The sequence below is a fragment of the Falco punctatus genome, assembly GCF_963210335.1.
Source record: "Falco punctatus genome assembly, chromosome: 4".
NCBI classification, from domain to species: domain Eukaryota; kingdom Metazoa; phylum Chordata; class Aves; order Falconiformes; family Falconidae; genus Falco; species Falco punctatus.
This window is the reverse complement of record NC_137583.1, coordinates 35,893,638-35,921,615: the sequence shown is the minus strand read 5'-3', so window position 1 is coordinate 35,921,615 and position 27,978 is coordinate 35,893,638. Positions and strand designations below refer to the sequence as shown.

Here is a 27,978-nt window from a genome sequence, read left to right as displayed (position 1 = left end):
AGATTTTGGTTTCATGATATAAGATATATTGCAGCAATACCAAATACAGTATAATTGTGCACAATCATCACAGCTTATCCGTAGCTTCTTAGCACAACCACCTATGGGGCCACATTTCAAGCCTGAAACTGACCTAGTCTATGTTTTTGTTGGTTTTGAGGGTTTTTTGGTTTGGTTCTTTTTTGTTGGATTAGGTGTATGATGGCGCTTGCACTGCAACCCCATAAATGTTCATACTGGGACAACTATAAGGGTAGTGTATCATCATAGCACAAGAAAAGAATGGAAAATGAGACACAGCAGGAATATCTTCTTATTGCCACACAACCTTACTGCAGGAGTTTTAAGATAGGTGAATGGAGAGCAATTGTTACAATAAATCCCTTAAAATTTAACTACCAGCACAGTTCTTCCTGATAATCTAGTTTGTTACTGCACAAGCAACTATGCAAAACAGTCTAACTTCTCATTCACTTCAACAACAAAGAGCATACTACTTTGCTTGTCAGAATATGCTTTATATACTCCCATGAATATGTATAAAATTTATTGTCTAATTAACCTACATCACCTCTGTTATTTCTTTATTCTGAGCTTAAATTCAAAATATCCTTAAAAAAACGCTATGACCTCTCTGGAATTCAAGTCATTCTATTCTTCTTTTCCTCTCAAAGAACATACAGCTAATACATGCATTGACTAAAAGCCAGTTACCAAAACTCTGCATGACTAAGTTCAGATACTGAAAATCAAACACCATGCAATACGGCCTCTAGTAAATAGAGATGACATCAAATATACATGTCTCTTCCTCTTGCTGTCCAACACTGTGAGGTCCCAATCCCAGTTTCCTATCTTCATAATCCCATTCAAAGCACTTGCTCCTAAACCAGCAGGAAGGGGACAGAATTTGTCCTACTGAAATTTTTCTGCCTTTCATGTTAAATATGGGATTAGGAGAAGAAAAACCCCACAGTAAGTCTGTAACACACAATATCACAATAAAGAAAACAATAGGACAACTATGCCAATGCAGCTGCTAGCTAGCTATTTAGCTATTCACAGTGCTTACTTAGCTGTTTACAGTGGATTTTCAAGAAGTTGTACTTCCGATTTTGAACTCTGACTCAAACTCTGCAGACATGTGATGTATGAGGTTTGGTTCTATTAGTCAGATATTCCAGTGCATGCAAACGAAGATGAAGATCAAATGATGTTCAATGCTACTAAAGGACTCCAGAAAATAACACCATACCAAGTAGGTTTTAACTTTCAAACAACTATGCCAGTTATGCCACTGTGAACATAAGGTTAAATTCATATAATCCCTGCTACTCGTCTTTGTGCTCCTTCAGAGATTACAATTTTATTGAATTATATTCAGTGTTCTTACCACCCATTCATTACCAAAAATGGAGACACATGTCTATGCATCTAAATGCCTTATAATAAATCACATAACTGTAAAATAAGGAAAACAATTACGTTCCAAATTTTAGTACAACACTTCATGCACAGTAACACTGAATATACACAAATCTGCAGATTTTTTCTACTGTTTCAAAACACATTACTTCTAAAGTCTTATGCTAGCCACGTACCTGCAAGAACAGACATAACGCAACATTTGACTCTATATTAAGAATTTGAGACTACTTCAGGAAAAATGCATGGACTTAATAATATCATGATCTGAAAAAACATATATCAAATGAAAATACCAAGTATGTGAGTTAAGCTTGTCTTCCAAATGCAATACATGTTAGTTTTTAAATTCACATCTCTTTGGCATCTTTGTATCTATCTGGTAACACAGAAATGGTTTGGAAATAGATACCAGACTGTGAACAACATAAAAAAAATGCATAAATACAGAAAACCTACAGACAATCACTGTGCTAACTAATGTTCTAAAACACTAAACCCTGTGATGTCAAACAGCTTTAAATTTACACAGACCGAGTACAGCGTAATGCACATTTTGTCTTCATTTTACTTGTAAATTTGTACTCATAACAATTATGACTACACATGCTTACAGCCAACAATTTCCATAAACAGCTCGGATCACCTTCACCATTAACAGGGCTATGAGGCCACATAATGTATATATGGAAGGCTGGCCGAGGTTTCTGCTCAATGCATGTCTTCAGAATTCTTCTATTGCTCTGCTTACCATAGAAATCTTGCAGGTAGAAGAAAAAGAATAATCACAAAGTCTAACATTTTTTTAAAAACTGTGATATTGTGTGTTTGTTCAATCAGAGGATATATTTTCCTTTGTAATAATCCTAGAAAAATTTAGTACTATTTAGCAATGGTTTTGTTTCAAGTAGATGGAAGGTAAAAATAAGTCTCTACCAACTTTATTTAAGATTTCATTCTTTTACAGTCTTCATTTTCTAAAATAAGTCCTAAAAAAAAAGGCATGTTTTCAGACAAGAGCACCAATTAAGTGTGATCAACTCTAGTTGATTTAAAGACTAATAGTGTATTATGAACTGACCAAAATACCCGTCTACTGATTCAGAATAGCAGTAAAAAATGCAGTAACACACATACAAATTACAAAACATAGAATGCATAAAAACCACATTACTCAGAAAAAAGGCTATAATTAGACTATTGCAATAAAAAAGGAAGTTCCTACATGAGTCTAAAAATAATTGTGAAAACATAAATATAAGGTTGCGAAACCTAAGAAACTTAAAGAGACTCCTCCTCCCATCAAGTCAAAAAGGGTTAAAAATGGGCTCAGGTACTGCACCTGCCTCTGTGACCCATGTCATTTTTTGTTGTTCAGGGTCATGCTTTCCTATTTTTAAAACGAAATCCTCTCTCTACCCTGACAGAAACGTCCACACCTACAGCAGAAGAAAACTGAACATGCAAATAAAGGAAAACAGGATTTTCATCCAATTCTTTGTAGATACAGCTCTCTTCAGCACTACATGTAGCATATAGGTTTTAAAAAAATAATAATCTCAGATTGCTCTTACATACTTCTTCAAATCTTGTATGCAAAATTTCAGACTGCAATTACTTTTGCTTGCTCTAGTACAGGTTCTGAGGTTACAAGTTTAAGACAAAACAAACACAGACCTAATTTAAATACTACCTTGTACTATATTATTATGATTATACTGCCTGATCCTGAATTAGTCACATTTTTGTTTTTTTAAACTCATGAAACAATTGACAACACCTCTAAAACTTGACAACTACATAAATCTAGTTTCCTTGTGTTACTTCCCTTTAAAGTTTAGCCTATGCAACACTGTCCAATGCAAGTATGTAATTAGTAAGTAGCATTACTAATATTAAAGTAATACTGTAAGCAACAGGACGTTACTTTCACATCCACTAGAAATACACTGTAGCTAAAAAAACATACATTACAAATAATTACAGCTAAGCAACAGGACATTACATTCACAACCACTAGAAATACACTGTAGCTAAAAAAAATATACATTAAAAATAATTACAGCCCTTAGGAACAGCCCTTTTACTTTTAAGGGCAAAAATTGGGCAGGGAAGTTAAGTGTGGACAGTGCTGTTACAGCCACTAAAAAAAAAGGTCAGGGTTAAATTTTGTGATGTTAACATCAGCTATCTCCCTTATCTGAAACAAGCAAGACAACAATACACATTTCTCTGTCTTGATCTGTTCCACTTACATTATTCTGGAAAAATACTGAAAATATTCTAGAAAAGTACAGTACTGTAAAGCAGTAATGTCTGGCAAAGTGCAAAATCAGTGTTCTTTTCATTATCTTGCTGTGTAATCAAAACTGTTGGAAGAGTCATATAGGTCTTGGCAAGGGCTACACATGGGTAGGTTAGCCATGCAATTGAACTACTCGCCTTAACGTCATCTTAGGCATTATTCTATTTTAAGTAATTAAATGTCTTCTCATAAACCTGTATCTCTTTTTTAAAAATAATAATAATAATTAAAATTTAAGGTATTAAAAATAACTATGTGATGAAGCTTCATGCCCCAAGAAGTGCCACCTTGCCTTTTGAGTCACAGAATTCAAATACAACTCCCAAAGATGAGTCTCTTAGGAAGATTTAGGCTCTGATTTGCACAAGTTTGCATAAGGCTAGTCCCAGTCTGAATTCATCATTGAAGGGCTGAGGTTTTCCATGTGAAAATGCTGACTCAAAAACTTCAGAATTCGGATTTAGTCTGTATCATATCAAGATCTGACACATGTAGAAAACTTTCTTTTCCCATGGTTTGAAAGATTCGACTGTTACTTGCATTTTTCACAATGCTAATGAACAGGTTTCCTCACAATAATCTTTTCTTTTTTCAATGTCATCTCTTCTTCCATAAAAATCTTTTGTTTTTTTCTTACCACAAAGGTGAGAACAGAACAGAGAAAAATACAACTGAAGTGTTTTCATTTTTTGTTTCATTTTCAGAAACAACTGCTATCTGTAAAACATGTAGCATTTACTTACTCTGATTAACTCTTCAATTTTTTCTTACTATCTTTGGTAACAGATCTCACCATGTATTAAATCAGGGCAGGAGATAAACATACAGTCTAGCTTTCAGGTTCAGAGTGTTGTCTGCAACTTCCATTACTGAAGTTGTATAAGCAGACCCATGAAAGCATTTACTAAAGCACCTCCCTTCTTAAGGAAAACCCAAACAAACCTTGCCAATCTGTTTTATGACATATTTACAGGAAAAAAATATTAAAATTTCTTCCTCCATCCTACCAAATAACTTTCCATGCTGGCCCATTCAAGTGGCTATGCTTCTTCCAGCCCTTAAGTTTATGGGTCTCAAATCTCATGCAAAGCTTTTAAATGTTTCCCCTTACAAACAGGAATCCTCTCAAAATCCCCTCAAAAACCTCAGGATCTGGCACACCCACCCACCACTGCTTCACTCTTAGGCGCAGGCCAGAAACGAACACATTCACAACCGACTGGGTCCTCCTCAGGACCATGTTAAACAGCAACCGTACACCCTAAATACTAGAAGGGACAGCTCTTTCCACTAGTTGTGCTTCCCACCTCTCACCAACTGCATGCTGCATATTAGTAAGCTCGTATAATTTTTTATTATCATTATTGCACAGCTGAGGCAACGGAGATCCCCGAGACCGGCATCGCTTGTGCTGAGCCGGTGTCACGTTCAAGGGCAGGGCTTTAGGACTTAAAACGAGGTAAAACACCACTTCTGGGGCGCTTGGGGAGCCAACCTGAGGAGCGGGGCGTGGTGGTGCAGGCAAGGGCTGTGCCCTGTCCCGCGCCGCGGGGCCGCAGAGGCCAAGGTCCCCTGCGTCTCGTCTCGCCTCGCCACGCCACGCCACGCCACGCCACGGCCCCTAGCCCCGCCGGGGGCAGAAAGGGCCTCGGCCTGCAGGGGACAGGGCCACACCTGACTGAACAGGCAGCGGAGGAGCACAGAGCCACACCATCCCTTACAGTGCCCCAGAGACCCGGCGGCCCCACCAAGCACGCCCTGGTAGCGGAAAGAACCCCGCTGGAGCCCGCCACTCACCACTCATGGTGGCCGCAGGGCTGGCGCCCTCCGTCTGCTGGACCCTGTCCCTCCTCCCGCACAGCCCCACACCGAGCCGGCCAGCGCGCACGCTCCGCCCCGGAACTCCGCCCTGCCGCCCCGGAACGTAAACACCGCTCAGCACCGGGCTCCGCATTCTTGGTGGGGGTGAGCTCGCCTTCTCGCCTTTCCTCACAGGCGCCGGGCGCGGGCAAAAAGGCGGGAAGCTGCTCGTTTGCTCTGCGGGCGCCGCGCGGGGAAAAAGGCGGGAAGCTGCTCGTTTGCTCCGCGGGTGCGGCGCCAGCTGCAGCCCGCCCTGCAGGCACGCGGCGGGCCCCACGCTGCTCGGCCCCGGCGGGAAACGCGTGGGCCAGGCCAGGCCCCCGCCCCGGGCGCGCCCAGCAGCCCGCACCCCGACCCCCCACCCCCACACCTGCAGTGCTGCGGGGGCCTGAGGCAATATCGGGCAAGGGAAGGGTGAGGAAGATGGCGATAAAGTGTGCTAAGCAGTCCCGTGTCCGTTGTAAGCCAAAAGTCCCGGAAGGTTCCCGTTTCAAAAAACAGCACGGAAATTGTGAAATCTCTTAATGCCATAAAAACAGCAAAGGAACAAAGGCATTTTCTTAAGTGTCGTGCATAGTCTGGCTGGCTTGTGTTTGCACACTCTGTAGAGCACAATGTATTTTCCATATGCTGTGGCATGTGTGGTGCACAGGCATAACTTTGTGAGTTGCCAATGAAGTAATAATAATGAATTTATTGGCTCTGCAGGCCTGTTTCAGAGGGTTTGCTGTGTGTGGCCAGCCCTAACGCAGCTAACGCACAGCTGGCCCAAACTCCAAACTGGTCAGCCTCCTTGGGGTGCTGTACTAGCAATTGCTCCTAGATCTTGTGCAATGATTTATTAGTCCTAAAACACGTTAATTCACCGTTCATGCAAGAACCTGAAATAGACAGTTATCGACAAGTAAAAAGATTGTGGTTTCTTCTGTTCTTGTTGCAGCTTTCCAGGAATAAAACTGGCCTAATATTAGGAAAATAACTTTAATGCATGGGAGGCCAGGTGACAAAAGTACATTCCTAATTTTATGCTACACAGTAGCCTAGCGTGACTATATCTAATCAGCAGTCCTTGTAAATATGACAAAGGTAAGTAAAAAAATTCAGTAAAGTAGAAATAAATCTTTATAGAATACAGTCTGAAAAACACCTGGCACTTAAAGGAAAGTCTGCACCACCAGGAGATAGGTTGGGATTGCAGGTGTAGCACCACAACCTCCCCTGGCATGGACCCAGAGATACTATCTGAACTGGGGGGGGAGGGGGTTGGTCTGTACTCTACAAAGATATTAATCATTAGAATGTTCCTATTTCAAGCATCATAGGGGCTATTTTAAATTATTCTTTACAACATTGGGAGTGTAACGTGAGTCTTCCTTTCTGCCTCTTGGAACATTCCTTTTGTACCATCAAGCAATTTGGGGCACAAGATTAGAGTTTAACATAAAATGTATATTTGCAAACTTGTTTATTGATGGGTTTGTGTATATCTGACATAAGTAGATACAATCTCTAAAGGCAGAAAAAGCCATCCTATGTAGGGACTTTCAGAAATTAAAAATTCCAGTAACTAGATTGGTACCTGAGAATCATGGAGAAATACTTGACCAAAGAGATACTAGAATTAGAAATATATGACAATATTAATGAAAGCTCAATGGAAGATCTACAGAGATGATGTACTAGCCTTCTCCACTGACTGCAAGTATTAAGATTAATAGCTATACTGGAATAACTTATTTATTTTATGCAATAAAAATATACTTCTCATAGTCATCCAGCACCCAGAATATAGTTACAATAATCAAAAGATTTTGTGGTAACTAGAACAGTAGCTCCTTCTTCTGTAGCTGGCAATGGAAATGAAGTTTCACAACCAGTCTGAGGTTTTACCAAGCCACAGTCACTGCAAGTGCATTCTTCCACTGAATACATTAATGTTTCTCTTTGAAGTGAGTGTCTAATTCCTTCTGTATTCACACTTCTTTCAGTATTAGCCTTGAGAATATTATTCAGCTCCACAGAAGAGTCTATAAATATACAGAAGTTCATTTAATACATACATCGTGCTATACCAGACATACAGTTAAAGACCACATTTCATTGTATTCCAAATATGTTCCTAACCTTAGTGAAAGTTTTAAGATATAGTGAAAGTTTTAAGATATAGTGAAAGTCTTAAGAAGTAGTTATAGACGATAATCTTTTGTTCTATGATAATATACCCCCTATACTTCAGGATAAGCATTTAAGTAATCTAACACATATTTTCTAATTGGTTATTATTTATTGGCTGAGCACTCCACGAATATTAGTATTTGTAAACCATAAAAACGACGTAATTCTTTTCACCTTCCCAAAATACACCACATCTGCTTCTCACAGGCTAGAATATTAAGTAAAAATACATAATATCTTATAAAATGGAAAGCTAATACTGAGTTTGTATCCTGATTCTATCTGGGTAGAATTCCTTTTGCATTCAGTTAAGAAGAGGATGAAACCCTTATAAACATCTTTTACTATTGAGGGTTCATGAATGATTTCTCAAACACCAGCAAGTAAGCCAGGTATGAATATGCAACAATCCTGACATGATCCAGAACCAACAAAGAGAGATCGCTGCTTTTACAAGTTATCGTCTGGGTATTTTATTCCCTTAATAACTTTAATAACTTCATTGAGACTATTTGAGGAATACAAAACAATGCAACAAAGACAGTTGTCAGGATCTGGAATATAAATTATATGCAAAATTTATACATGGTAAGAGTAGCTAAAATATACAATGATCTAAAATTATTTCATAAAGCATCTTATTTATTCACCTGTGTTTTTCAGATTTCCTTTTAGTTGCTTTAGGTGCTTCCATTTAAACAAGACCATAAAGGTGAGCAGAGTGAGCATTAAAATTACACCTAAGCCCAAACAAATCCAGAGAACTCCACTTGGATCAGTACCTTATGGAATAGAAGAGATGCACTAAATTAATTGTAAACAATAATCAATAAACAGTAAACATGTCCAACACATAAAACTTCCACTATCAAAGGAGCAATTTCTATTTCCATTTTGAGTGACAGCTCAAGTAAAGCTTGAGAGCTTTACTCTTCTTAACACACGTACTCACGCAGGACACACTGCATATGTCTTTAATATTTTTGAGCCCATATATTATTCTGATAAACTCTTTCCAAGTTTTACAGTTCTTTAAGTTTTTATGTTTACAATTCTATGTAAAATACAACGTGAAAATGCCCAGCATAGCCACAAAGTATTGCAGAAATATTACTTACTCTTATCACAGTAGTTTTCACAGGAAGGCGGCGGTGTACTAGAACATCGAAGATGACAAGGCTTACAAGAGAGCAGCAAATTATCATAGTATTCATTTTTGGGGCAGCGTGCCATCAGGGTCAGTAATTATGGAACTGGAAAGCCACAGAAATTGTAAAAGAGTGAGGATCATCTACAAAGGGCTTTTCAGTTCTCAGTTTTAGCAAATCTAAGAACAGCTAGCAATGATAGTTAGACTTTGATCGCAGCTCTGCTACACAGTGTCATGTGTAATAAATAGGATTTAACTCTGAGGCCCCCAAGGAATTACTGTTCCTTTTTTGGCAATTCACAACTGTAGAAAAACTGAACAGCTGCACCAAGATAATTTTAAATGTAAATTTTGTCTGAAACAGAAAAGGGTTATTTATAGAAGACATTTCTTGAACAGGTGCTAAACATTACAAACTGTAGAAAAGCAAGACCTCCAAACAGAAGTTCATAATAATTGTTCTTGTCTTTAGAATTTGGTGGGTTTTTTCAAAGTGATGGGCCACAGTAATTATATTTTCCCTGTAACATGCAAACTATGCAATGCTTACTTCTTGTTCTTTTTGTCCCAGTCCAAGGAGCATAAGATGAAAAAAATAAAGGCAGGAGGCATAGCAGTAAGAAGATAAAACCAATTCCGTTTCTAGGTTTGCCACTGACCTATTCTACAACTTCAGACAACTTCCTTCATACCCATTTCCCTGTATGGACAACAATATTCAGAACACAGATGATGAAAGAATTACTTTTTGTAAATTAATGGTTTTCTGATTTTAAATGAGATACTGTTAAAGTACAAGTTCAACAATTACTTCATAATTGTGTTGTACAAAATACATCTAAGACCCTCAGTTATAACAGAAAGACAAAATCCAGAGATTCAGTCACTGGGGTATTGCTCCTCAGTTCCAAATTAGCCTTATTAATCCAGTGTATTAGGTTTTGGTCGGATCTTTTGCTTGGTTCACTTTTGGGGTTTTAGCTGGTTTTTTGCTTATAACTATAGTTATGTGAGAAGTGTAATAAGATTACATTCTAATCACAAAAGAAGAGCTATATGAATCTTTCAGTTTTGATTCAAAATATTATCTGCATTTTTTCCCTTACTTTCCCATAATGCAGAACTGTTACTGTACTAAAACTGCAGTACACAGCATGGAAAAATAGACGAGCCCTAGATTTCAGTGTTGTGGTAGAGGGTATATGAAACCTCCTTGCCAGCCAGGTGATGGGGCACACTGAGCATGCCTAGGTTTGTCTGGGTCAAGGTAGTGAGTTACATTCACTGTGTAACACTTCTGAAAATGCTAAGGTCTTCCTGGGTCTTCTCCCAGGAAAGAAAAAAAACACCTTCCATGTCAGACTGCCACAATGAAAATTATTTACACAGCTTACTTATATCCTGACTTTTTAATCTAACAGAATTTATTTTAAATACAAAGTTGTCCAAGAATATCTAGCAAGTTGCAATAACTACCTCTACCCTGTATCACTTCCACAGGTAGAGTTACAGGCTTATTTATAGTTAAATTTCTCCTTGATATAATTAATTGCCTTTTTGACTATAGAAAGAGAAAAAAAAATATTGTATAAGGATTTGTAATTTCATACCACATTACTATGTATGAGACTTATTTTCCCACAAAATGGACCATGTGGGAATACACGAGCTGGTTTTAGTGGAACAGTCTAACAAAACAATCTGTATTCTAGTCTCTAGCAGATGGAACTGCTTCTTGTGGCTTCTGCACTTGTTTCTGTAGGCCAGGTGCACAGCTGTAGGCTATTACAGACTGTTCTCCCTATTCAAGATAAGTGGATAAACAGGATTTGACAAAATCTGATTTAGGCATGACAAAAGAAAATACAGATACAGACTGTGGGTGATGCCAAATATTTCACCAGCAGTCAATGCTGGTTCTGAAGTCATAAAACTGGTTCTGGCTTGCTTCATACATTCACCATCCAGGGGAACAAACCTAAGTTATTACTAGAATATCATTCCTATTTCTGATGAAGCAGCATTTAGTAGCTTATGCATAAAATGATTTCAGGTTTTGCTTTTAAGATGCTGCTTAACCTTTTCATTCATGGAGAAGACAATCAAATTCTCAACTGTGACCTGAAGAAGGCAGATATTCATCGCAGTATCTTCATGGTACCCACAGGTAAGATAAATGAATTTCAGACAAGCTGAGTCCAATGCTTTAATCTTTTATCAATATAATTCCATTGACTTTAAATGAAATGCTCACTAATTTTACTTATTTTCCTTTGCCGTACCTTCCCATTGTTCTTGCAGTTTCATACTCCTAACTGTAACTTATACTAAGACCCCTTATTATTTTAGAAAAGAACTAGCTGACTAATTATATACATGCCTTCTGCATCTGGTTCCAACACTACATATCTGCAGCACAAGTACAGTCTTTACTGTTGTAAAATTCCTTATGAAATCACTATCTCTCAAATTCCAAAACTTTCAAACTATATCACAGCTGCTGACTGTTTCTAACATTATTTTAGTAGTCTAGCGAACCCACATCTCCACTATAAGAGATGAATGAACCAGTTCCTTAATCATTTTCACTCTTTTTTTTTCCCCAGTTGCACTGAGGGTGGGGGAGAGGACTGTCTTTGTTTCAGCTGCTTTTATTAGTTCTCTTTCCTCATTTTTTATTGTATGATAATGACACTTTTTTTTTACTGAATTGTGTAGGTATATTTATTTGGAGCACTAGCCTTCTTCAACAGGTGTTTTGCTAAACAGATAGGTTTATAGCATTTTGGTATTAATTCACAGCTTCACAAAGAAGAGAAAGAAGTTCAGATTGACAGTGGTGAGTATTTTTGCTGGGAGATAGCAAGATTCTGTTGTTAAATAGCATGTAGAATTCCCAAGTAGGCAACACAGATAATACTAAGCTTGAACAACGACAATTAATAAACCCCTTAAAGTTCAGTATTGTTACCATGAAGAAAGAAACCTTGAAATAATTGCTAGTGATAGGTTCTGTTAGACAAAACACCTTTATGTGCTACTTCAGGTGGTCTTCAGAATTTTTTTAATGGAGGAGGGATTCTACTGAGATGTATTTGTGACTTCTCCCATATGCACCCACATTCTGTAGCACTGACCAAAGAATAAAAACCAATGCTTACTTATCACTCCAGAAGTCAACACATGTAGTTCCTTTACTGTTTTCAAAAAAACAGGCCTAAGCCAAAAATGCACACAGACACTTACAAGGTATCTTCAAAAGGTATTGGCTGAAGGAGGTAGCTTTCTTTGGAAAGTCTTATTCTTAACTTTCCTGCATACCTGCATGGATAATATTTATCTGCTTCACAGGATCCATGCAAAATAATTGTATTCAAATTCACTAAGTACTTTCAATGAAAATGATTAAACCCATGCAAAGTATGAGTTCATAGAATCACAGAATAGCAGGTTGGAAGGAACCTAAAGGATCATCTGGTCCAACCTTTCTTGGCAAAAGTATGGTCTAGACAAGATGGCCCAGCACTGTCCAGCCAAATTTTAAGTGTTCAGTGTTGGGGAATCCACCCCTTCCCTGGTGAGATCATTCCAATGGATAATTGTTTTCATTGTGAAAAATTTTCCTTGTGTCCAATCAGAATCTTCCCAGGAGTAACTTGTACCCATTACCCCTGTCTTTTCCATGTGACTCCTTGTAAAAAGGGAGTCTCCATCTTCTTTGTAGCCACCCTTTAAATACTGGAACATGGTAATAAGGTCTCCCCTAAGCCTTCTTTCCTCAAGGCTGAACAAACCCAGTTCTCTCAGCCTTTCCTCATATGGCAGACTTCCCAGTCCTTTGATTATCTCTGTGGCCCTTCTCTGGACACTCTCCAGCCTGTCCACATCTTTTTTGTATAGCTGGGACCAAAATTGAACACAGTATTCCAGGTGTGGTCTGACAACTGCTGAGTAGAGTGGGATAATGACTTCATTACCTCTGCTGGTGATGCCCTTATGGATGCAACCCAGCATCCTGTTGGCTTTCTCTGCTACAACAGCACTCTGTTCACTCATATTGAGTTTGTTGTCCACCAGGACCCCCAGATCCCTCTCCACAGAGCGATTCCCCAGCCAGGTAGATCCTGCTCCACTCCTGGATTATGTTTTCCCAGGTACAAGATCTTACACTTGTCTTTGTTGAACTTTGTCACATGGTCCTACTCTACTTATTACTGTAATGTATTCTACAACTGATGCGTATTTTGTATTATACGATACTATTCGTAAACACTGCAAGGAATGGGTTCAAAGAGAGAAATGCTGATCTAAAAGCAACACAAGAAGTAATAAGATAGGTCTAGAAGGGGTGTACACACTGCTTATAACATTGCTTCTCTATACCCACTTGCTACATCCAAATATGATTTCTAAATTTCAGGGGAAATGTACTGAAGTTATCAATACAACAATGATGTAAATTAATGCTCAATGGTAAGAATACTTTCTCTGGTGCAGTTGATGCAGACATGAGTTCATCCCTGAAACTTAGAAATTTCACTTCTGAAATGTAAAGTGATACCTTTAAAGGGCCTTCTAGAAAGATGACCAGTTTTTAGCTCAGATTCTTCTGAGGTTCAAGACTAAGTCTGAAATCAAACTTCAGGCTTATATGCTCTACTAAAGCAAATAAAAATACATTATTGATAATTTACAAGTAAGATACATTCCAAAATACACTCTTATGCAACAGATATGAGGAGTGTTTTCTAGAAAACCAGATGGCTCTCAAAACACCACTCAAGAATTGTTCAAACAACTGTCTTAAATAACTCACGTAAGTCTAAGGTAGCCTGGACTGGTCTGAATCTGTTTAGGATGGCCTGATGAAACAAAGAACTGTAAGTTCATGATGTGGACCTATGTTTTTCTTTCACAACATCTTTCTGGATGATCTGAAAAAAACAGAAAGAAAAAGAAGAAAAGGAATAGCATTTCAGTGAGGTGTAAAATACACATTCTATTTCTGAGTTTGAAACTCATGATTAAACCAACATTGTTTTGCTCAAGCAGATTACGAAACTAGCATTTGTGAAAAAGTAGCTGAAGTGATATATTCAGTAAAAAGAACCCACAGCTGCTGCCCTTGCTGAGGGTGTCACTGGTAATACAGAGCAGTTCAGACGGGTAACAGAAGCAAGTAGATGATGGTAACTTTGTACAGTTTTATGTCCTCCAAGCAATGTACATTCTTTCCCTTTCCATAACCCTCTCTCTGCCCATGTTTTGACAGAGCAACACTGGCAGTTGTTTGGAAGAAATTGTATAGTCCTGATGATAATATTAAAAAAAAAAAAAGAAGATTCTCAAGGCATACTGTAAACTCAGTGCTGTTATATGGGACATTTTTAAGATGATCTATTGACGCAAGTTTCACCTTGAGGCAGGGATGCTTCCCAGTAGATGTAACCCAAATATAGGATTTCTGGGAAAAATATTAAAGAGAGGAGTGGAAGACTTGACATTACTTTGAGAGACAATTAACAATGAAAGGAACTACGTGATAGAACTTCTACTGTAGGTAGTACTGTTAGAGTCTTCATGACTACTTTACTTTTTGCTGTTAAATTCTTTCCTCTGTTTTCCTAGTCCAGAGGTGCATCTGGTTTTACTTATGGGCAATGGCTTTTCTTGTGTATGCAAAATACCTCTTTCTCCAATACAGCATGCTGTCATTGTACTTTAATACATCTGCCGTATGATATGCATGTGTTAATACTGTGATTCCTAATTGCTAATAACAAGTGTTAATATTGTGATTCCTAAATTATTTTGCCACTCAAATGTAATGATATATATTCTATATCAGACTATTTTGGCACAAAGATGATTCATGTCTTAGTAAGACTGGTCTGTAGGTCACCAAAGATTTGGTTAGATTATATATGGCTAAGGTGATTAATTGTCTTGGTGTTAGTGAAAGGCGCAGTCCTGCTTTTCACTCTACAGTATTCTGAAGCACAAGAAAAAGTTCTAGGGCTTACCTGACCACATGGCAAGCAGCTTTAATTTGTTAATCCAGTCAGTTCATGAAGTTTTACCCCCTAGGGCCTGGAAGAAAGGCCAGAAAGAGAAGAGAAGAGAAAAAAAAGAAATAGTTGATTAGCTAGCGGGGATGTGAAACTAAGTCCACCACAGAAGTAAATTTGGCAAACTAATGCACTGATGTCTTAAATTAAAAAGTCCTGTCAAACACTAAGTACGGTATAAATTAATTTGTGTCTAATTATTTGATGTTGTATATATAGGATCATAAGATATTGTGGCAGATATGCTTACACTTTCTATAACCAGCTGGCCAGAAACAGTTTTCCTATGTGGCTTGTTAGAGTTCAAACACATATATCATAAGACACAGAAGTAAATACAAAGAAGTCTCACCTTTTCAATCAAACGTGTAGATGCAGTGCTTAGGGACATGGTTTAGTGACAGACTTGGCAGTCCTCGGTTAACAGTTGGACCTGATCTCAAAGGTCTTTTCCAAACTAAATGATTCGATGATTCTAAACCTCCCCTCAAGTAAAAGGCTAAATACAGCTCATTTCATCAGAGCTCTGGAGCATAATGCTGTCTCTTATAGCAGTAATTTTCCTCCTACAGTTGGACTATTATTTCCCAAAGCTTACAGCCTTTAGAGATAAATTATTTTTTTTTTTTATAAATGTCCCCCAAAACACAGATTGTGCAGTATGAAGCAAAACATCTTTCACACATAGGAAACTGGGGAGCAATGATAGTAAAGGGTCTCTAATGTGTCATTCATATAAACAACCACCATACAAGTCACAGTCTTTTCTTAGCTATATATAGTTTTATTAATGTATGTAATGACAAAACAGAGGTGACAAATGATAGGAAAACTATGAGGAATTACAGTTGTCACAGCCCATTGCCTTTGTTTTCTGCACATCTTAACATTCCAAAGTTCTACTTCCCAAGGATCTGAAAGCAAGCATATAATCAGAAGATCCAGATAAGCAATAATTCTCCATGACAGACCTTATTACACATCTAAAATACACATTATTTCAAAATCTATGTCCTGTGGTTCACCTGCTGTTTTCACTGCCTACATGAGATTCCCCAGAACTTCTGAAGAGAAATATCTATACAGCAGTTTGGAAATTACATTTGGGGGACTATTTCTTATCATACTATAAATATCTATTTTCATAGCAGAAATTAATCTAACATAACTGTTTATCAAGTCAGTAAAACACTGCCGTGTTCACTCTCAAAAACATGTGTCAAACTGTACAAGAAAAATTCAACAGAGGATTACTTGCTGCAGTGCGCAGAAAATGTATTTTATATTTATTATGTAGATGAGTGATGGCACTTACAATAAAACTGATTTGGGGTAATGATGTGCTACCAGGAATAAGGAAGACATTTTCTATCTTAACAAGATTCTTCTGCAACCTTCATTTTTGAGTAATTTTGACAGGAGGAAGTTAATATTTAAAAAAAAAATACAAAAACAACAACCATTAAGCACTTTGTTGGGAGAAGTGTACTATACCAACTGGCTTTAATTTGACAGATGTAGTACCTGAATTTGGAAGCTGTTTATAAAGTAGAATATGGGATTCAGCCAACCAACGAAACAAAACCCAGAAACATTAAGAATAAATTCATTAAGTGACATTAAGATAAGGATATTGTTACTTAGAAACTGTAATTATATTATGTTAATAATTTATCCACTGCCTTGTATAATACACATTAAATCCTCTAAGCGGCACACCATTTTGTTACATGTAGACTATGCACAGACACGATAAAAAAAAAAGTCTGAGAGGACTGGATACTGATATTTCTCCTATAGTGATATTTACCTTTAGGGAATAATAAATATATGGCTTATTTACCAGTGAAGTTACATTTCAGCTTTTTTTCAGTTATGGGATTTACAGGGTTTGCATTGGCTTTTCACAGAATCACAGAATGATCAGGGTTGGAAGGATCTCTTGAGATCATCCAGTCCAATCCCCTGCTAAAGCAGGGTCACCTAGAGCAGGTTGCAGAGTCAAATCCAGGCAGGTTTTGAATGCCTACAGGGAAGGAGACAATACAGCCTCTCTGGGTAGCCTCTGCCAGTGCTCTGGCACCCTCAAGGGAAAGAAGTTTTGCCTCATGTTCAGATGGAGCTTCCAGTGCTGCACTTTGTGCCCGTTGCCCCTTGTCCTGTCACTGGGCACTGCGGAAGAGAGCCTGGCCCCGTCCTCTTGGCACTTGCCCTTAAAATATTTGTATACATTGATAAGACCTGTCTCAGTCTTCTCTTCCCCAGGCTGAACAGGCCCAGCTCCCTCAGCCTCCCCTCACAGGGGAGATGCTCCGGGCCCCCCATCACCTCTGCAGCCCCCGCTGGCCCCTCTCCAGCAGCTCCCTGTCTCTCCTGACCTGGGGAGCCCAGCACCAGACACCGCACTCCAGACGCGGCCTCACCAGGGCAGAGCAGAGGGGGGGATCCCCTCCCCCGTCCTGCTGGCCACGCTCCTCCTCGTGCACCCCGGGACACCACTGGCCTTCTGGGCCACACGGGCACGCTGCTGGCCCATGGGCAACGTGCTGCCCACCAGCACTGCCAGGCCCTTCTCCGCAGAGCTGCCCCCAGCAGCTCAGCCCCAGCCTGCACTGGGGCGTGGGGTTGTTCCTCCCCAGGTGCAGGACCCTACGCTGGCCTTTGCTGAACTTCACCAGGTCCCTCTCCACCCAGCTCTCCAGCCTGCCCGGCTCTCACCAAATGGCAGCGCGGCCTTTGGTGTATCAGCCACTCCTCCCGGTTAGGTGACATCAGCAACTTGCTGAGGGTACGCTCAGTCCTTCATCCAGGCCACTGAGGAATAAGCTGAACAGGACAGGGCCCAGCACTGACCCCGGGGGAACTCCACGAGCTACAGGCCTCCAGCCAGACCCCGTGCCGCTGACCGCAGCCCCCTGAGCTCTGCCATTCAGCCAGTGCTCAGCCCGCCTCACCATCCATCCACTCACCTAACCCAGGCCTCCTGAGCTGACCTGCAAGGGTGTTACGGGAGACAGTGTTACAAGCCTTGCTGAGGTCAAGGGGGACAACACCCACCACTCTCTCCTCATCTACCCAGCCAGTCATTCCATCATAGAAGCCTATTAGGTTGGTCAGGCATGATATCCTCTTGGTGAGTCCATGTTAACTACTGACAACCTTCTTTTCCTCCCCATGCTTAGAGATGACCTCCAGGATGAGCTGTTCCATCACCTTCCAGGGATGGAGGTGAGGATGACTGGCCTGTAGTTTCCTGGGTCCTCCTACTTGCTCTTTTTGAAGACTGCATTGACACTGGCTTTTCTCCAGTCCTCAGGCATCTCTTCAGTCCTCCAAGACCTTTCAAAGGTGATGGGGAGTGGCTTAGCAATACCGTCTGCCAGCTCCCTCAGCACTCAGGGATGCAGCCCATTGGGGCCCATGGAGCTGCAGGTGTCAGGTTTGCTTAAGTGATCTCTAATGTGATCCTCCACAACCAAGAGAAAGCCTTCCTTTCTCCAGACTTCCTGTCTTGCCTCCAGGGCATGGGAAGCCTGTTACATTACTATAAGTTCTAAAACTCCCCAAGATATCCTCTAAGAATAATACAATTCAGACAAGTTAAGCTGGCCTGCTGTAGTTGACATCATTATAAAGAGTAATGGAATATAATTATAAGAAGAAAAGTGTCAACTGTGGAAACAACAGAAAAAAAGAAAAGGAAAAACAGTTCTCAGATTTGCTTCTGAAATGTTTCAGTCTGACTCAAGAGTGACACCAAGGGGCAATTTATAAAGACCACTTCTTTGCTGTTCTAGTGTGATGATATCAACACTGACAACTCCTCTCTGAACTTCAAAACTCCATCTGGAAGCAGTAAAACGTCTATTTGTTGTTTAGAATAATAATTTTAGCATATTGTCAATTCTACTAGGGTCTCAAACTAAGGATTTCAAGAAATCAAATATTTTTTACTGGTGAAGGGCACATGGTTAGGTAACAGCACAGCACAGATCAGTAGGTAGTATTTTGGAGCTGTGACACACACACACACACACGGAGACACATACACACAGACACACACCCACGATTTACAACCTTCTATCACGTGAGCAGACGACCTAGAGTTACATGCTGCTTTGGCAGAATACAGGCATACCAAACACTGAGCATCCAGCCAAAGCATTTCTTGCTATGAACCCAAATTTGACTGTTGGTTTCCTTGAACATCTGGAAAAGCCTAAGACTTCCAGGAATCCTTGTCAGTGCCCATTCTTAACATGTGTTAAATTGGTATTACTTATGTGACAGAGATCAGTCACCTGAAAAAGGTAAGAAGAATTTTATCTTTCACTAATTAGAAAAAAGCTATTGTGAGTTTCAACACCGAAATAATAAAATGAAAAATCTCACCAGAAAAACAAAGAAAGTAATACTATTATGTCAATAATTAAACATATAGATTGAAATTCATCTCTCAGAACAGTAGCTTAAGGTCTATTTACCACACAACTTCAACAACAAAGCTTTGTTCTAACACTGCTTTGGGGTTTCTCTGCTCATGCTTGTGCCAGCTTTTTTGCCTGACTGTACTTCAGAAATTCTGCTGGCATAATTACATAGCACTTATCAAGAGAAAGAGAGTTTGCTGCTAGGACTATTACATTCCCTTCACAAACAACATTAGCTAGGCTGACAAAGGAATTCTTCTGGCTGTATAGTTGATTCTACATAGGTCATTTTGTGCTGGCACAGCTTTCTCCCCCACCCCCCTCACTAAGGCAACTGACCTACACTGTCAAGTCTTACAGTACGGGCTTGGTCTGAGTCCTCTCCAATTCTCTGAAGTTAGTTACAGAAAAAATCCAAAGAAAAAAGCCCCTTATAAATCACCTCATCACAACAAGCCTAAAATTCTGAGATAGCAACGTATGTGTAAAAAACTCACCACTTTTTCTTCCCAAATGTTACTGTACATCAAGGAACAGCAGTCTTACAGGGAGTTCCCTCCTAAAAAAAATAATTAAAACTTTCTGAAATGCTTATTATCAGAAATCCATATTTTGGTTAAGTGCATGTTTTAACTGTATGGCTGGGAGGAGATAAGCTGTTCTAGGAATGAGGTACACACTGCTAATAAACAAAAGGAAGGGGTTATTAAAGGATTCATTGTGTTCTTTAACTTTTACAGGCTGCACAGAACAATGCTCTTTTTAGACACAATATTGTATAATGTCATTTGGGCACAGTGCAAAATCAAGAACAATGTGGATTTTGCCTGTTTAGTTCAGCACATTTTTTAATTAGACCACTGCTTTGAAAAGAGTGATGTTGCTGTTGCTACATCTGGTATTTCCAAAAAAGATTAAAGAACAAAACAACTGAATAGAAAAATGTTCCTTAAAAATAGTAATCAAAACAGCAATCGTATAATCTTTGTCAACTAAATTTCAGACAACTTCTGTATCCCTTACTACATTCAAAGTTTATTTAGCTAGGAACAAAGTTATGGAAAAGATTAAGTGCATAGCACAGACAAGCAGTGTTAACAGATTGTAAACCCTTTGGGGAAAGAAGATACCTTTTCATTTGTCACACATTCCACATGTGCCAACATGGTTATGCAACTACTAAGGACAACGCATAAACCAATAATTGTATAAGCAAGTTTGGATTAAAGTAATACTTGTTAGAATGCCTGTGACATTTTTATGTTGGTGTAATAGTTTTTACAGAATATAAACTTCCATTTCTTTCTTCATTTCTTAATGCAAGCACTTACGTTTTGTGTTGGAAAAAATAACCTCCTACATACTACTATTTTAGTAACTTTGAAGATGGGCAAATCAAACTCAAACTGATCAGTGGCATAATGCCAACAGGAGTAAAGGAGTTACAACAAAAATAAACATGCACGAACATCTATGAATGATGTGAAATGCTTGGCATACACTAAAGTCTAACAGAAGTTTTTCTTCTGATAATTTTAACTGGATTCTCTAGCCATTCAGTGTTCAGGACAAGTTTATGTAACACACAATTACTTTATTTCAAATTCCCATCTACAGCATCACAGTGCCAATATGTGCTTTCTCTCAAAACAGGAGGGAAATCATAACTGACTTAGCCATCTCTATTCCAAATAACTCCCCATGAAAATTGCCTTCTCTGGAATAAAAAATACTGGCACAGAATAATTCTGGAGTAATCAGTCCTATTTAGAAACAAGTTCACTATTTCATTCTCACAGTTTCATAATGAAGTAATTATTTTCTGCAACAATATTAACGTGTTAACTATCTGTAGAAGAACAGCTTTAAAAATCTGTTTTTCTTTCTGTTATTCTTTCTTCATAGCAGTAATGCCATTTTGCTATTTTGCTTTAGTCAGTACCAGAACTAAAATCTTAAGGGATCTCTAATGGACAACATGCTCCCTTCAGCTGGACAAAGCGCATGAAAAACCCACATGGAACTAGTTATCTATTCCCACCTCCCTGGAGACAGAAAGACAGCATGTAAAACTTTCCATATGAAACATAACTGTTCTAAAACTCTTACCACATGTATAAGGCAGAAGGATCTGGCCTAGAGATGTTATGGAACCCAACAGTGGACATGGCAACTCCGAGCTTTTCCATGTCAGGGAGTCACTGCAGTAAGACATGGTGTGAATAAACAGCATGTTACATGCCCTGCATTAACATCCTGTATTGATATTTTCAGTGCTAAGTTCAACATTTTCATTATCTCATAAAAACATTCTAGCAAAATGATATGAGGCACAGCTGAATTCTGTTTGATAGTGAGGAGTCACTTTGTGCATCTGTGTTAGACTGTAAGACCCACTTTAAATACCAGCCACCTTTTCTGCATTTTTTTACCTCTACATCAAGCTATAAGACTGATAATTTGATGGTATCCAGAACTGCAGATTCTCTCTGTTACTTGTCTCCTGCTAGAACAATACTAGCTTACAGCAATGGAAGATCATCTCCTGAGGATCTGGCACTGAAGAGTTATCATTGTTGCTCAGTCAACTCAGCATCCTAGCCCCTGAGGTTCTCAAATTTGCCTCACTTCACAGGGAGCAAAATACCCCGTTTCCATTTATCACTTCCAGAGAATCTACATATCTTAGGCTTGTAATATATACTCTCCACATCCAACAGATTTATAGGTGAAAACAAATTTAACTTTAACAAAGCAGAAAGTTAAATTTCTTTATCAAGATGAAAGCATAAAAACAGTTGAACAGAGGTCTGGATTGTACTTAAAAGATATTTTCAGCTACTTCAGTACCTTAACTGACATAACTCCCACCAGTCCTACACCTGGCTTTCAGATCTCTAAAACCATACAGTCTCTGCCCTTCTTCAGAATAGGTTCTCTCCTGTCTCTAACCTTTCCAATCCTAACTCAGTCACTGTATACATCATTAAAGTGATTTCATTCTTCCCTTCCTTGCATGAACGTTCTTTGCTCAGCACATTCCTTCCACATTAAGCAATTCTTCTGCTACTTACAACATTTTCAACTGTCATAATGTTTATAAACTATGTACAGATTCTTCAGAACGCACACACCTAAACCCCCATCTTTGTTTATTTTGAGCTTTGATAGCAAAAAACCCCACACATAACTAACAGGTTTGATAGCAAAACTACTTCTCTAAACCACCCTTCCCCTAATATTTCAGTCTGGAGGCTCACAGTATCAAAACCACAGAAAAAATTCTGTATAAGGAATAAACTGCAATGACTGTGCGTTCAAAAAGAGGCATCTTAAGCAAAGAACTTGCTAGCACCCAACGTAATGATTTTTTCAGTCTGAACAACAAGCTAAGTAAGTAACAGAAAACACAGCTGAGAACTCTGAGCCTCCAGTTAAAGTCACCTGAAAAAAAGGGATAGCACTTGTAAAAGTTGACCGTTCAGTCTTCATTTCTAGAGATATAAAAGCAAGAGAAAGGTTGTATATACAGGCAAAAGTGAGAGACACATCACTACCTTGCAAAATAATGAGCTGAGCTTATGAAGTATCTAAAAGGTAAGGAGATAGACACAGAAAATTATAAACTGGTATTTTAGTCTATAGATCTATGTATTTCTTTTGCTATCTAAAGTAAAAACAATTAATGTTGTGCCCTTTTGGAAGTCTGCAGTATGTGCCTTAACTGTTTCAAAAGACAGGCTTTAACTTAGATTGGAGACCTTAGAAAGAAGAATCCAGCTCAAAAGTACTCATTATCAACCCACAATGAGATATGTAAGAATTAAGTTGCTAAATTCCTTTGAGGATGCCTCTTTGCAAGAAGTAATTCTACAGCTGGACTGTGGAAGAGAGCTTATGCTATGGTGCTACATTCAGAAAACCAAAGACTTTTATTTGAATCTCCTCCAATCAAATAGCTTAAAAAACATTAATGTAACACAAATACAGCAATTATGCGGGTGTCCAGCAGAGGGAAAGTAAGAGGTCAGAAACAGCATTTGTTAAATAGCAGGGTTAGAACAAATTGGTGAATAGATGTTTCCAGGTCAAGATATCTTAGTTTGGACTGCACGTGGTCTTATGCAAATATAAAACCTGCTTTATAATTCACTTACGTTTCCAGGAACCCCAGAAAAGCTTAGGATAGACTTGGCTCTTGAAAAAGCCATCATGCTGAAACATAGTATGTTTTTTGTTCTCTAGTTCTCAGCTACATCTCTACAAGCTACAAGGAAAGAGATTTTGCCAAAGGAATATTAATTTATAATCTCCTGGCACTTAATCAAACTTAAACCTAGTTCAGTATTTTCAGTTCTTTGTCAAGCCTTATTAATATTATGAAAGGTATTTAGAAAAACTCTTCCACAGCCTTCCTTCAGGAGAGATATGTCACTTGTTAGGGTGCAACCTCAATTCATGTTTTCCACAAAAACTTTCTGGACTCATTTAACTCCACCTACTTCTTCTATGTAATGCTGAACCTAATTTCTAGAATGTCTTTTAAGATTATTCCTTCACATAAACCTCACATGAAGAGGCATACTTCTAGAATGGCACTTTCATAGCCAAGCACAGTTTTCTATATTTTTCTTTTAATAATTTACCTTGTAAATTATTAAATTGTCTTTTTCCTCTTTCTAGGTAAATAACTTATTCTTTACACTTTGTTTTTAAAGGCTCATTCTGACTTCAAAGCAACTCTAAATATCATGCTACTCATCTAAGTGCATAACTAGCATATATATTTGAATACCTTTACACTTCAGGATATGTCTCACAGCGCGTCTCCTTTCCTGCTCCTCCTAATCTCAGCCAAACACTTCCTCTCCCATCTTGCAGCAGCTCAGGAACTTATCTGATCTCAAAGTAAACTGAGTCAATTCACTCATAAGCCAGCACTCTAACACTACTCTTCTTCCCCCTTCCACTGCTGCTATTTTATGGAGTTTAATAAGCTTACTCATTGGTGGTGAGCTGTTAAATTCTTGAAGTTGTTAACCTGTTTGAAGCCCTCTAGTGAAATGTATCTTTCTTTTCTGCTTCAGTTCATATAACTAAAACATCAGTATTTCATAACTATACCTGCTAAGCTGTAAAGTGCATGTGAGAACCTTGGAAGAAAGTTACTATTAAATTACAGCATAGTATTCCTAATATTACATGAATGAGGACCTCCATTTCACTGCTATAGGATTGACATCACAGGCTGCAAACTAGGGGTGAAGCTATCTTGAAATAGTTCAATAAGTTAATAGCTTGCTCTTATTGAAAAACGAAGTCCTGTTCCCCCATTCTTACTTTATACCAGCTCTGGCATTTGTCAAACGCCTCTTAAGAGTTCATTCATCTCAGTAGCACAGGAGGAAAAAGAAAGTAGATTGTTCTGTAGCTAAATTTAATGAGATGGACTGACTCATCAAAGGGCCTAGCAAGAGCTAGAAGGCAGCATGAGGATGGGTAGAGCTGTGACTATAGGGGAGACTGTTTATCTGCACCCCAGTCCCTCCACATATTAACCATGAGGTGGTCCAGCCTCTTTTCTAAGCAGTGCTTTGATACTTTAAGTCAGTCATGATGTGACAATGGATTTATATGGGTGGTTCTCAGTAAGAAAAGCTTTTTAATATTTATTAAATTATGAGGCTTGTATATTTATTCTAAACATTTTGATACAAAAGAGATTTAAACAAGAAAAGCTTTTATAATGCTTTAAAACCTCAAGAGAATGTGACCATTTACATCCCAGTAGCTACTTTGCCAGTAAAATTATCATCATTCCACCTACGTTTTGTTTTGAGTACCAGCTGTTCATAAGTGGAAAAACAAACTACTAGCCCTGTTAAAAAATGTAGTGTTTGAGTTTACACAATATCTGTGTGCGACACAGCCTGCAAAACAGGTTTCTATGCTCTGAAGGACATCTGGCATCTTCTGAAATGCTGTGGACTAATTGTTTTTATCCTAGCAAGTACCTAGGGAATAAGTACCTGTCAAGGAAGGAAGGAGTGTTGGATAACACAAGTGATTATTTTCCCATGAAATCAGTGGTAATACATGCTTCCATACCTCTGATCAAACACACATTTGGCCCCACCCCCCTACCCCACCCCCCAAAAAAAAAAAAAAAATCACAACTCAGTACTTTAGGAGCTGACAGAATGAAGCTCCATTTCAAAAACCTTCAAGAAGCCTTTTTAAGGAATGCCAAAGTGTATGTAAGAATTGCTGCCTACATGTTCCATGTGCTGGTAATCTTAAGGTAAGTTTTAATTGCTCTGAAAATATAGTACCTGCCTCCAGTTAAGGCAGGTACTTCCTGACTTGTAGGCTGTGTCAAGGCTCAAACAAAGAACAAGCTTGCAATACGGCACTGCAGTCATAAACCTGAGCTATTAAATGCTCATGATGGTAAAAAGTGGACAATAACAAGCCACCTATCAGCAGAATTCATGAAGCTTGGTTTCCACTGGATTTTTATCTATTATTCAACAGTAGTAACCCATGAGCTCCTTTGTTCCAAATAGTGTTATCTTGTTTCCATACTAAAGGAAATATATCAGATACCTACTGGTTAATAAATATCACCTAACAAGCAAAGGTTAGTATTTAAAAACAAACCAACCTACCTATATTGAGGTGTTCCTTATGATGCTTAGGAAACTTATTTCTTACTCCTGTAGCTTTACTTCTAACTGCTTTTCTCTGATAAAAAAGGATCATATCCTATTATTTCTTCTATCCCAGCCCTCAGTGGGACTGCATGTGACCTTTTTTTCTTTTTTTGAAACAGAAAATTGATTGCCATACACAGCTGAGAAACTTACTGCTAGTTTAACAGTTTAACAAAATTCTAAACTTTAGAACAGTAACACCAGTGAGCCTCTTCCTTAATTATACCCAACTTTGAACAACAGAGGTCCTGGCAATGTGTCTGAAAACTGGAAAGTAACTTGGCACTAGAGAATAACCAGAGTGGCTTTCACAGGGCCTTTAAAACTCATTCTTTTGGCTCAGAGGAGGGTAAACTCTTGGTGCTTGAAGGAAAGGCTTCCACTTAGCAGAGGTGTATAGTCTTTCATTGTGAATTACATATCTTTTTTCTTTCAAAATGAATTCTCTGAGGTGTTAGTGGGGATTCTTTTTTTAATTTTAATTTTAGAAGTGTTGGCCTGTACACTAGTGTTTTCCCTGAATATGATCAGTTGGAAGCACATTTTTCCATTAACATATGTGCATTACCTGCCACATAGAATTTTTTTGCTTGTCGAGGGCATACATGTTGCTGGTGGTGTGCGGCCAGAAACCATCTGGTTCTTGTGTCAGGATCACATCACAAAAATGCCACTTCAGGAGCATTTGTGTAGTTCTCAACCAAAACTACACTGGATTTTGTACTGAATGAAGACCTTTACAATTGAGTTTTAAGCCCATTTTCTTTCAAAACAACTCCATAACCTGCCCTGCAGTGTTTGAATACAAGTAATGCTGCAGATGACTCAGTCCTCACATGTAAGCACTCCAAGAAGCTCCCTTCTCCCAAGCACTCACTTTGTCTAGTTATAAACACTTAGGCTGAACCTTCAAAGATAAAACGCTGCCACAGCCATGGGCAGCCTACTAACCAAAATCTCCTTGTTTGCCCTCTGTTTCTCCTGGTCTCCTCCAAATATACTTCACTTCCAGCAATGCTTTTTTGTGTTTGTTGTTTTGTGTTTTGTTTTTTTAAGTACTATTAGCCTTACCAGTCAAGGGCTTCAGTACTTGACAAGTCCTACCGAACCTGCCTGAACAGGAGTTTTTTTAATGATAATAACCACGTCACGGTGTGCTGTAGAGGTGCCAAAATTGGAACTTTTAATGCATCCTGCCAGCTTACGGCTGGACACGTACAGAAACACTTGCTCTCACCTCACGTCAGAGCACAGCTCCACACAGATCTTCATTTGGGGGTTTCCTGACCCAACACCGGTGCCGTCACCGTACTGCCACCGTACCTACGCTTTCTAGGAGTAGGTAGGTGCAATTTCGCACAGGTAAAAGCTAAAACAAGCACGCCTTCACCAGACTCCAGCCGCTGAGTCCTTAGGGGAGGCGGGAAATCCAGTGATGTGGCAGCGGGCGCCGGGCCCTGCTCCCCCTCCCCGCCGCGCCCCCTGCACAGTGCCCGATACAGGCCCGGCTCCCCCGGCCGGGCAGCGTCCCACCCGGCTGCTGCCCGTCCCCACCTGGAACGCCGAGGGGACGGTGAGCCGCCACCCGCCGCCGCTGCCCCCTCGCAAACTGCACTTCCCAGGGACCTGAGGGGCGAGACAGGCGCCGCCCGAGGGAGCGCCGGCGCCCGGCCTGCCGGGACGGGTAGTTCTGACCCTGCCTGAGGCGTTTGCGCCAACTACACGTCCCGTCCACCCCGCGAAACGGGAGGCGGAGACGGTAGAAACGACAGGCGAGCGCAAAGGCTGACAGGAATTGTAGTTTCCTCACACGCAGAAAACGCAGGCAACTACATTTCCCATCTCTTCTGGG

The 27,978-nt window shown here is 39.3% G+C and overlaps 2 protein-coding genes across 13 annotated transcripts in view; both read right to left on the bottom strand.

Moving 5' to 3' along the window:
• The window catches only part of SNX29 (sorting nexin 29), a 135,662-nt gene extending 129,967 nt beyond the window's left edge, over positions 1 to 5,695 (bottom strand). For all 4 annotated transcript variants that reach the window (XR_013927519.1, XR_013927520.1, XM_080383431.1 and 1 more), the window contains exon 1: positions 5,528 to 5,695. Coding sequence is in view for 2 of the 4 variants with exons in the window: in XM_080383431.1 (XP_080239557.1) it covers positions 5,528 to 5,684 (157 nt within the window). In the remaining 2 variants the exon portion in view is untranslated. The remainder of the gene's footprint in view (positions 1 to 5,527) is intronic.
• Positions 5,696 to 7,038: 1,343 nt separating this feature from the next.
• On the bottom strand, positions 7,039 to 27,892 carry TNFRSF17 (TNF receptor superfamily member 17). Of its 9 annotated transcripts, none has more exons than XM_080383474.1 (9): positions 27,681 to 27,892; positions 21,523 to 21,614; positions 19,911 to 19,972; positions 15,336 to 15,897; positions 14,939 to 15,005; positions 13,732 to 13,849; positions 8,884 to 9,018; positions 8,416 to 8,547; positions 7,039 to 7,617 (listed from the first exon to the last, which is right to left on the bottom strand). In XM_080383474.1, the coding sequence occupies exons 7-9, from the start codon at positions 8,996 to 8,998 to the stop codon at positions 7,361 to 7,363; spliced, it is 504 nt and encodes a 167-aa protein (XP_080239600.1). In that variant the 5' UTR covers positions 8,999 to 9,018; positions 13,732 to 13,849; positions 14,939 to 15,005; positions 15,336 to 15,897; positions 19,911 to 19,972; positions 21,523 to 21,614; positions 27,681 to 27,892; the 3' UTR covers positions 7,039 to 7,360. The 9 variants fall into 9 exon arrangements, with proteins under 9 accessions (XP_080239600.1, XP_080239601.1, XP_080239603.1 ...); XM_080383475.1 differs by lacking the exon at positions 27,681 to 27,892 and adding an exon at positions 23,571 to 23,668; XM_080383477.1 differs by lacking the exon at positions 15,336 to 15,897.
• Positions 27,893 to 27,978: the final 86 nt, after the last annotated feature.

What these genes read in the sequence shown, in the direction of transcription:
- TNFRSF17 (XM_080383474.1), bottom strand. Translation starts at nt 8,998, where the DNA reads ATGGCACGCTGCCCCAAAAATGAATACTATGATAATTTGCTGCTCTCT. An exon ending in TGAAAACTACTGTGATAAGA is followed by an intron (nt 8,548 to 8,883) that starts GTAAGTAATATT and finishes CTATTCCATAAG; the next exon opens with GTACTGATCCAAGTGGAGTT. An exon ending in AGGAAATCTGAAAAACACAG is followed by an intron (nt 7,618 to 8,415) that starts GTGAATAAATAA and finishes GTATATTTATAG; the next exon opens with ACTCTTCTGTGGAGCTGAAT.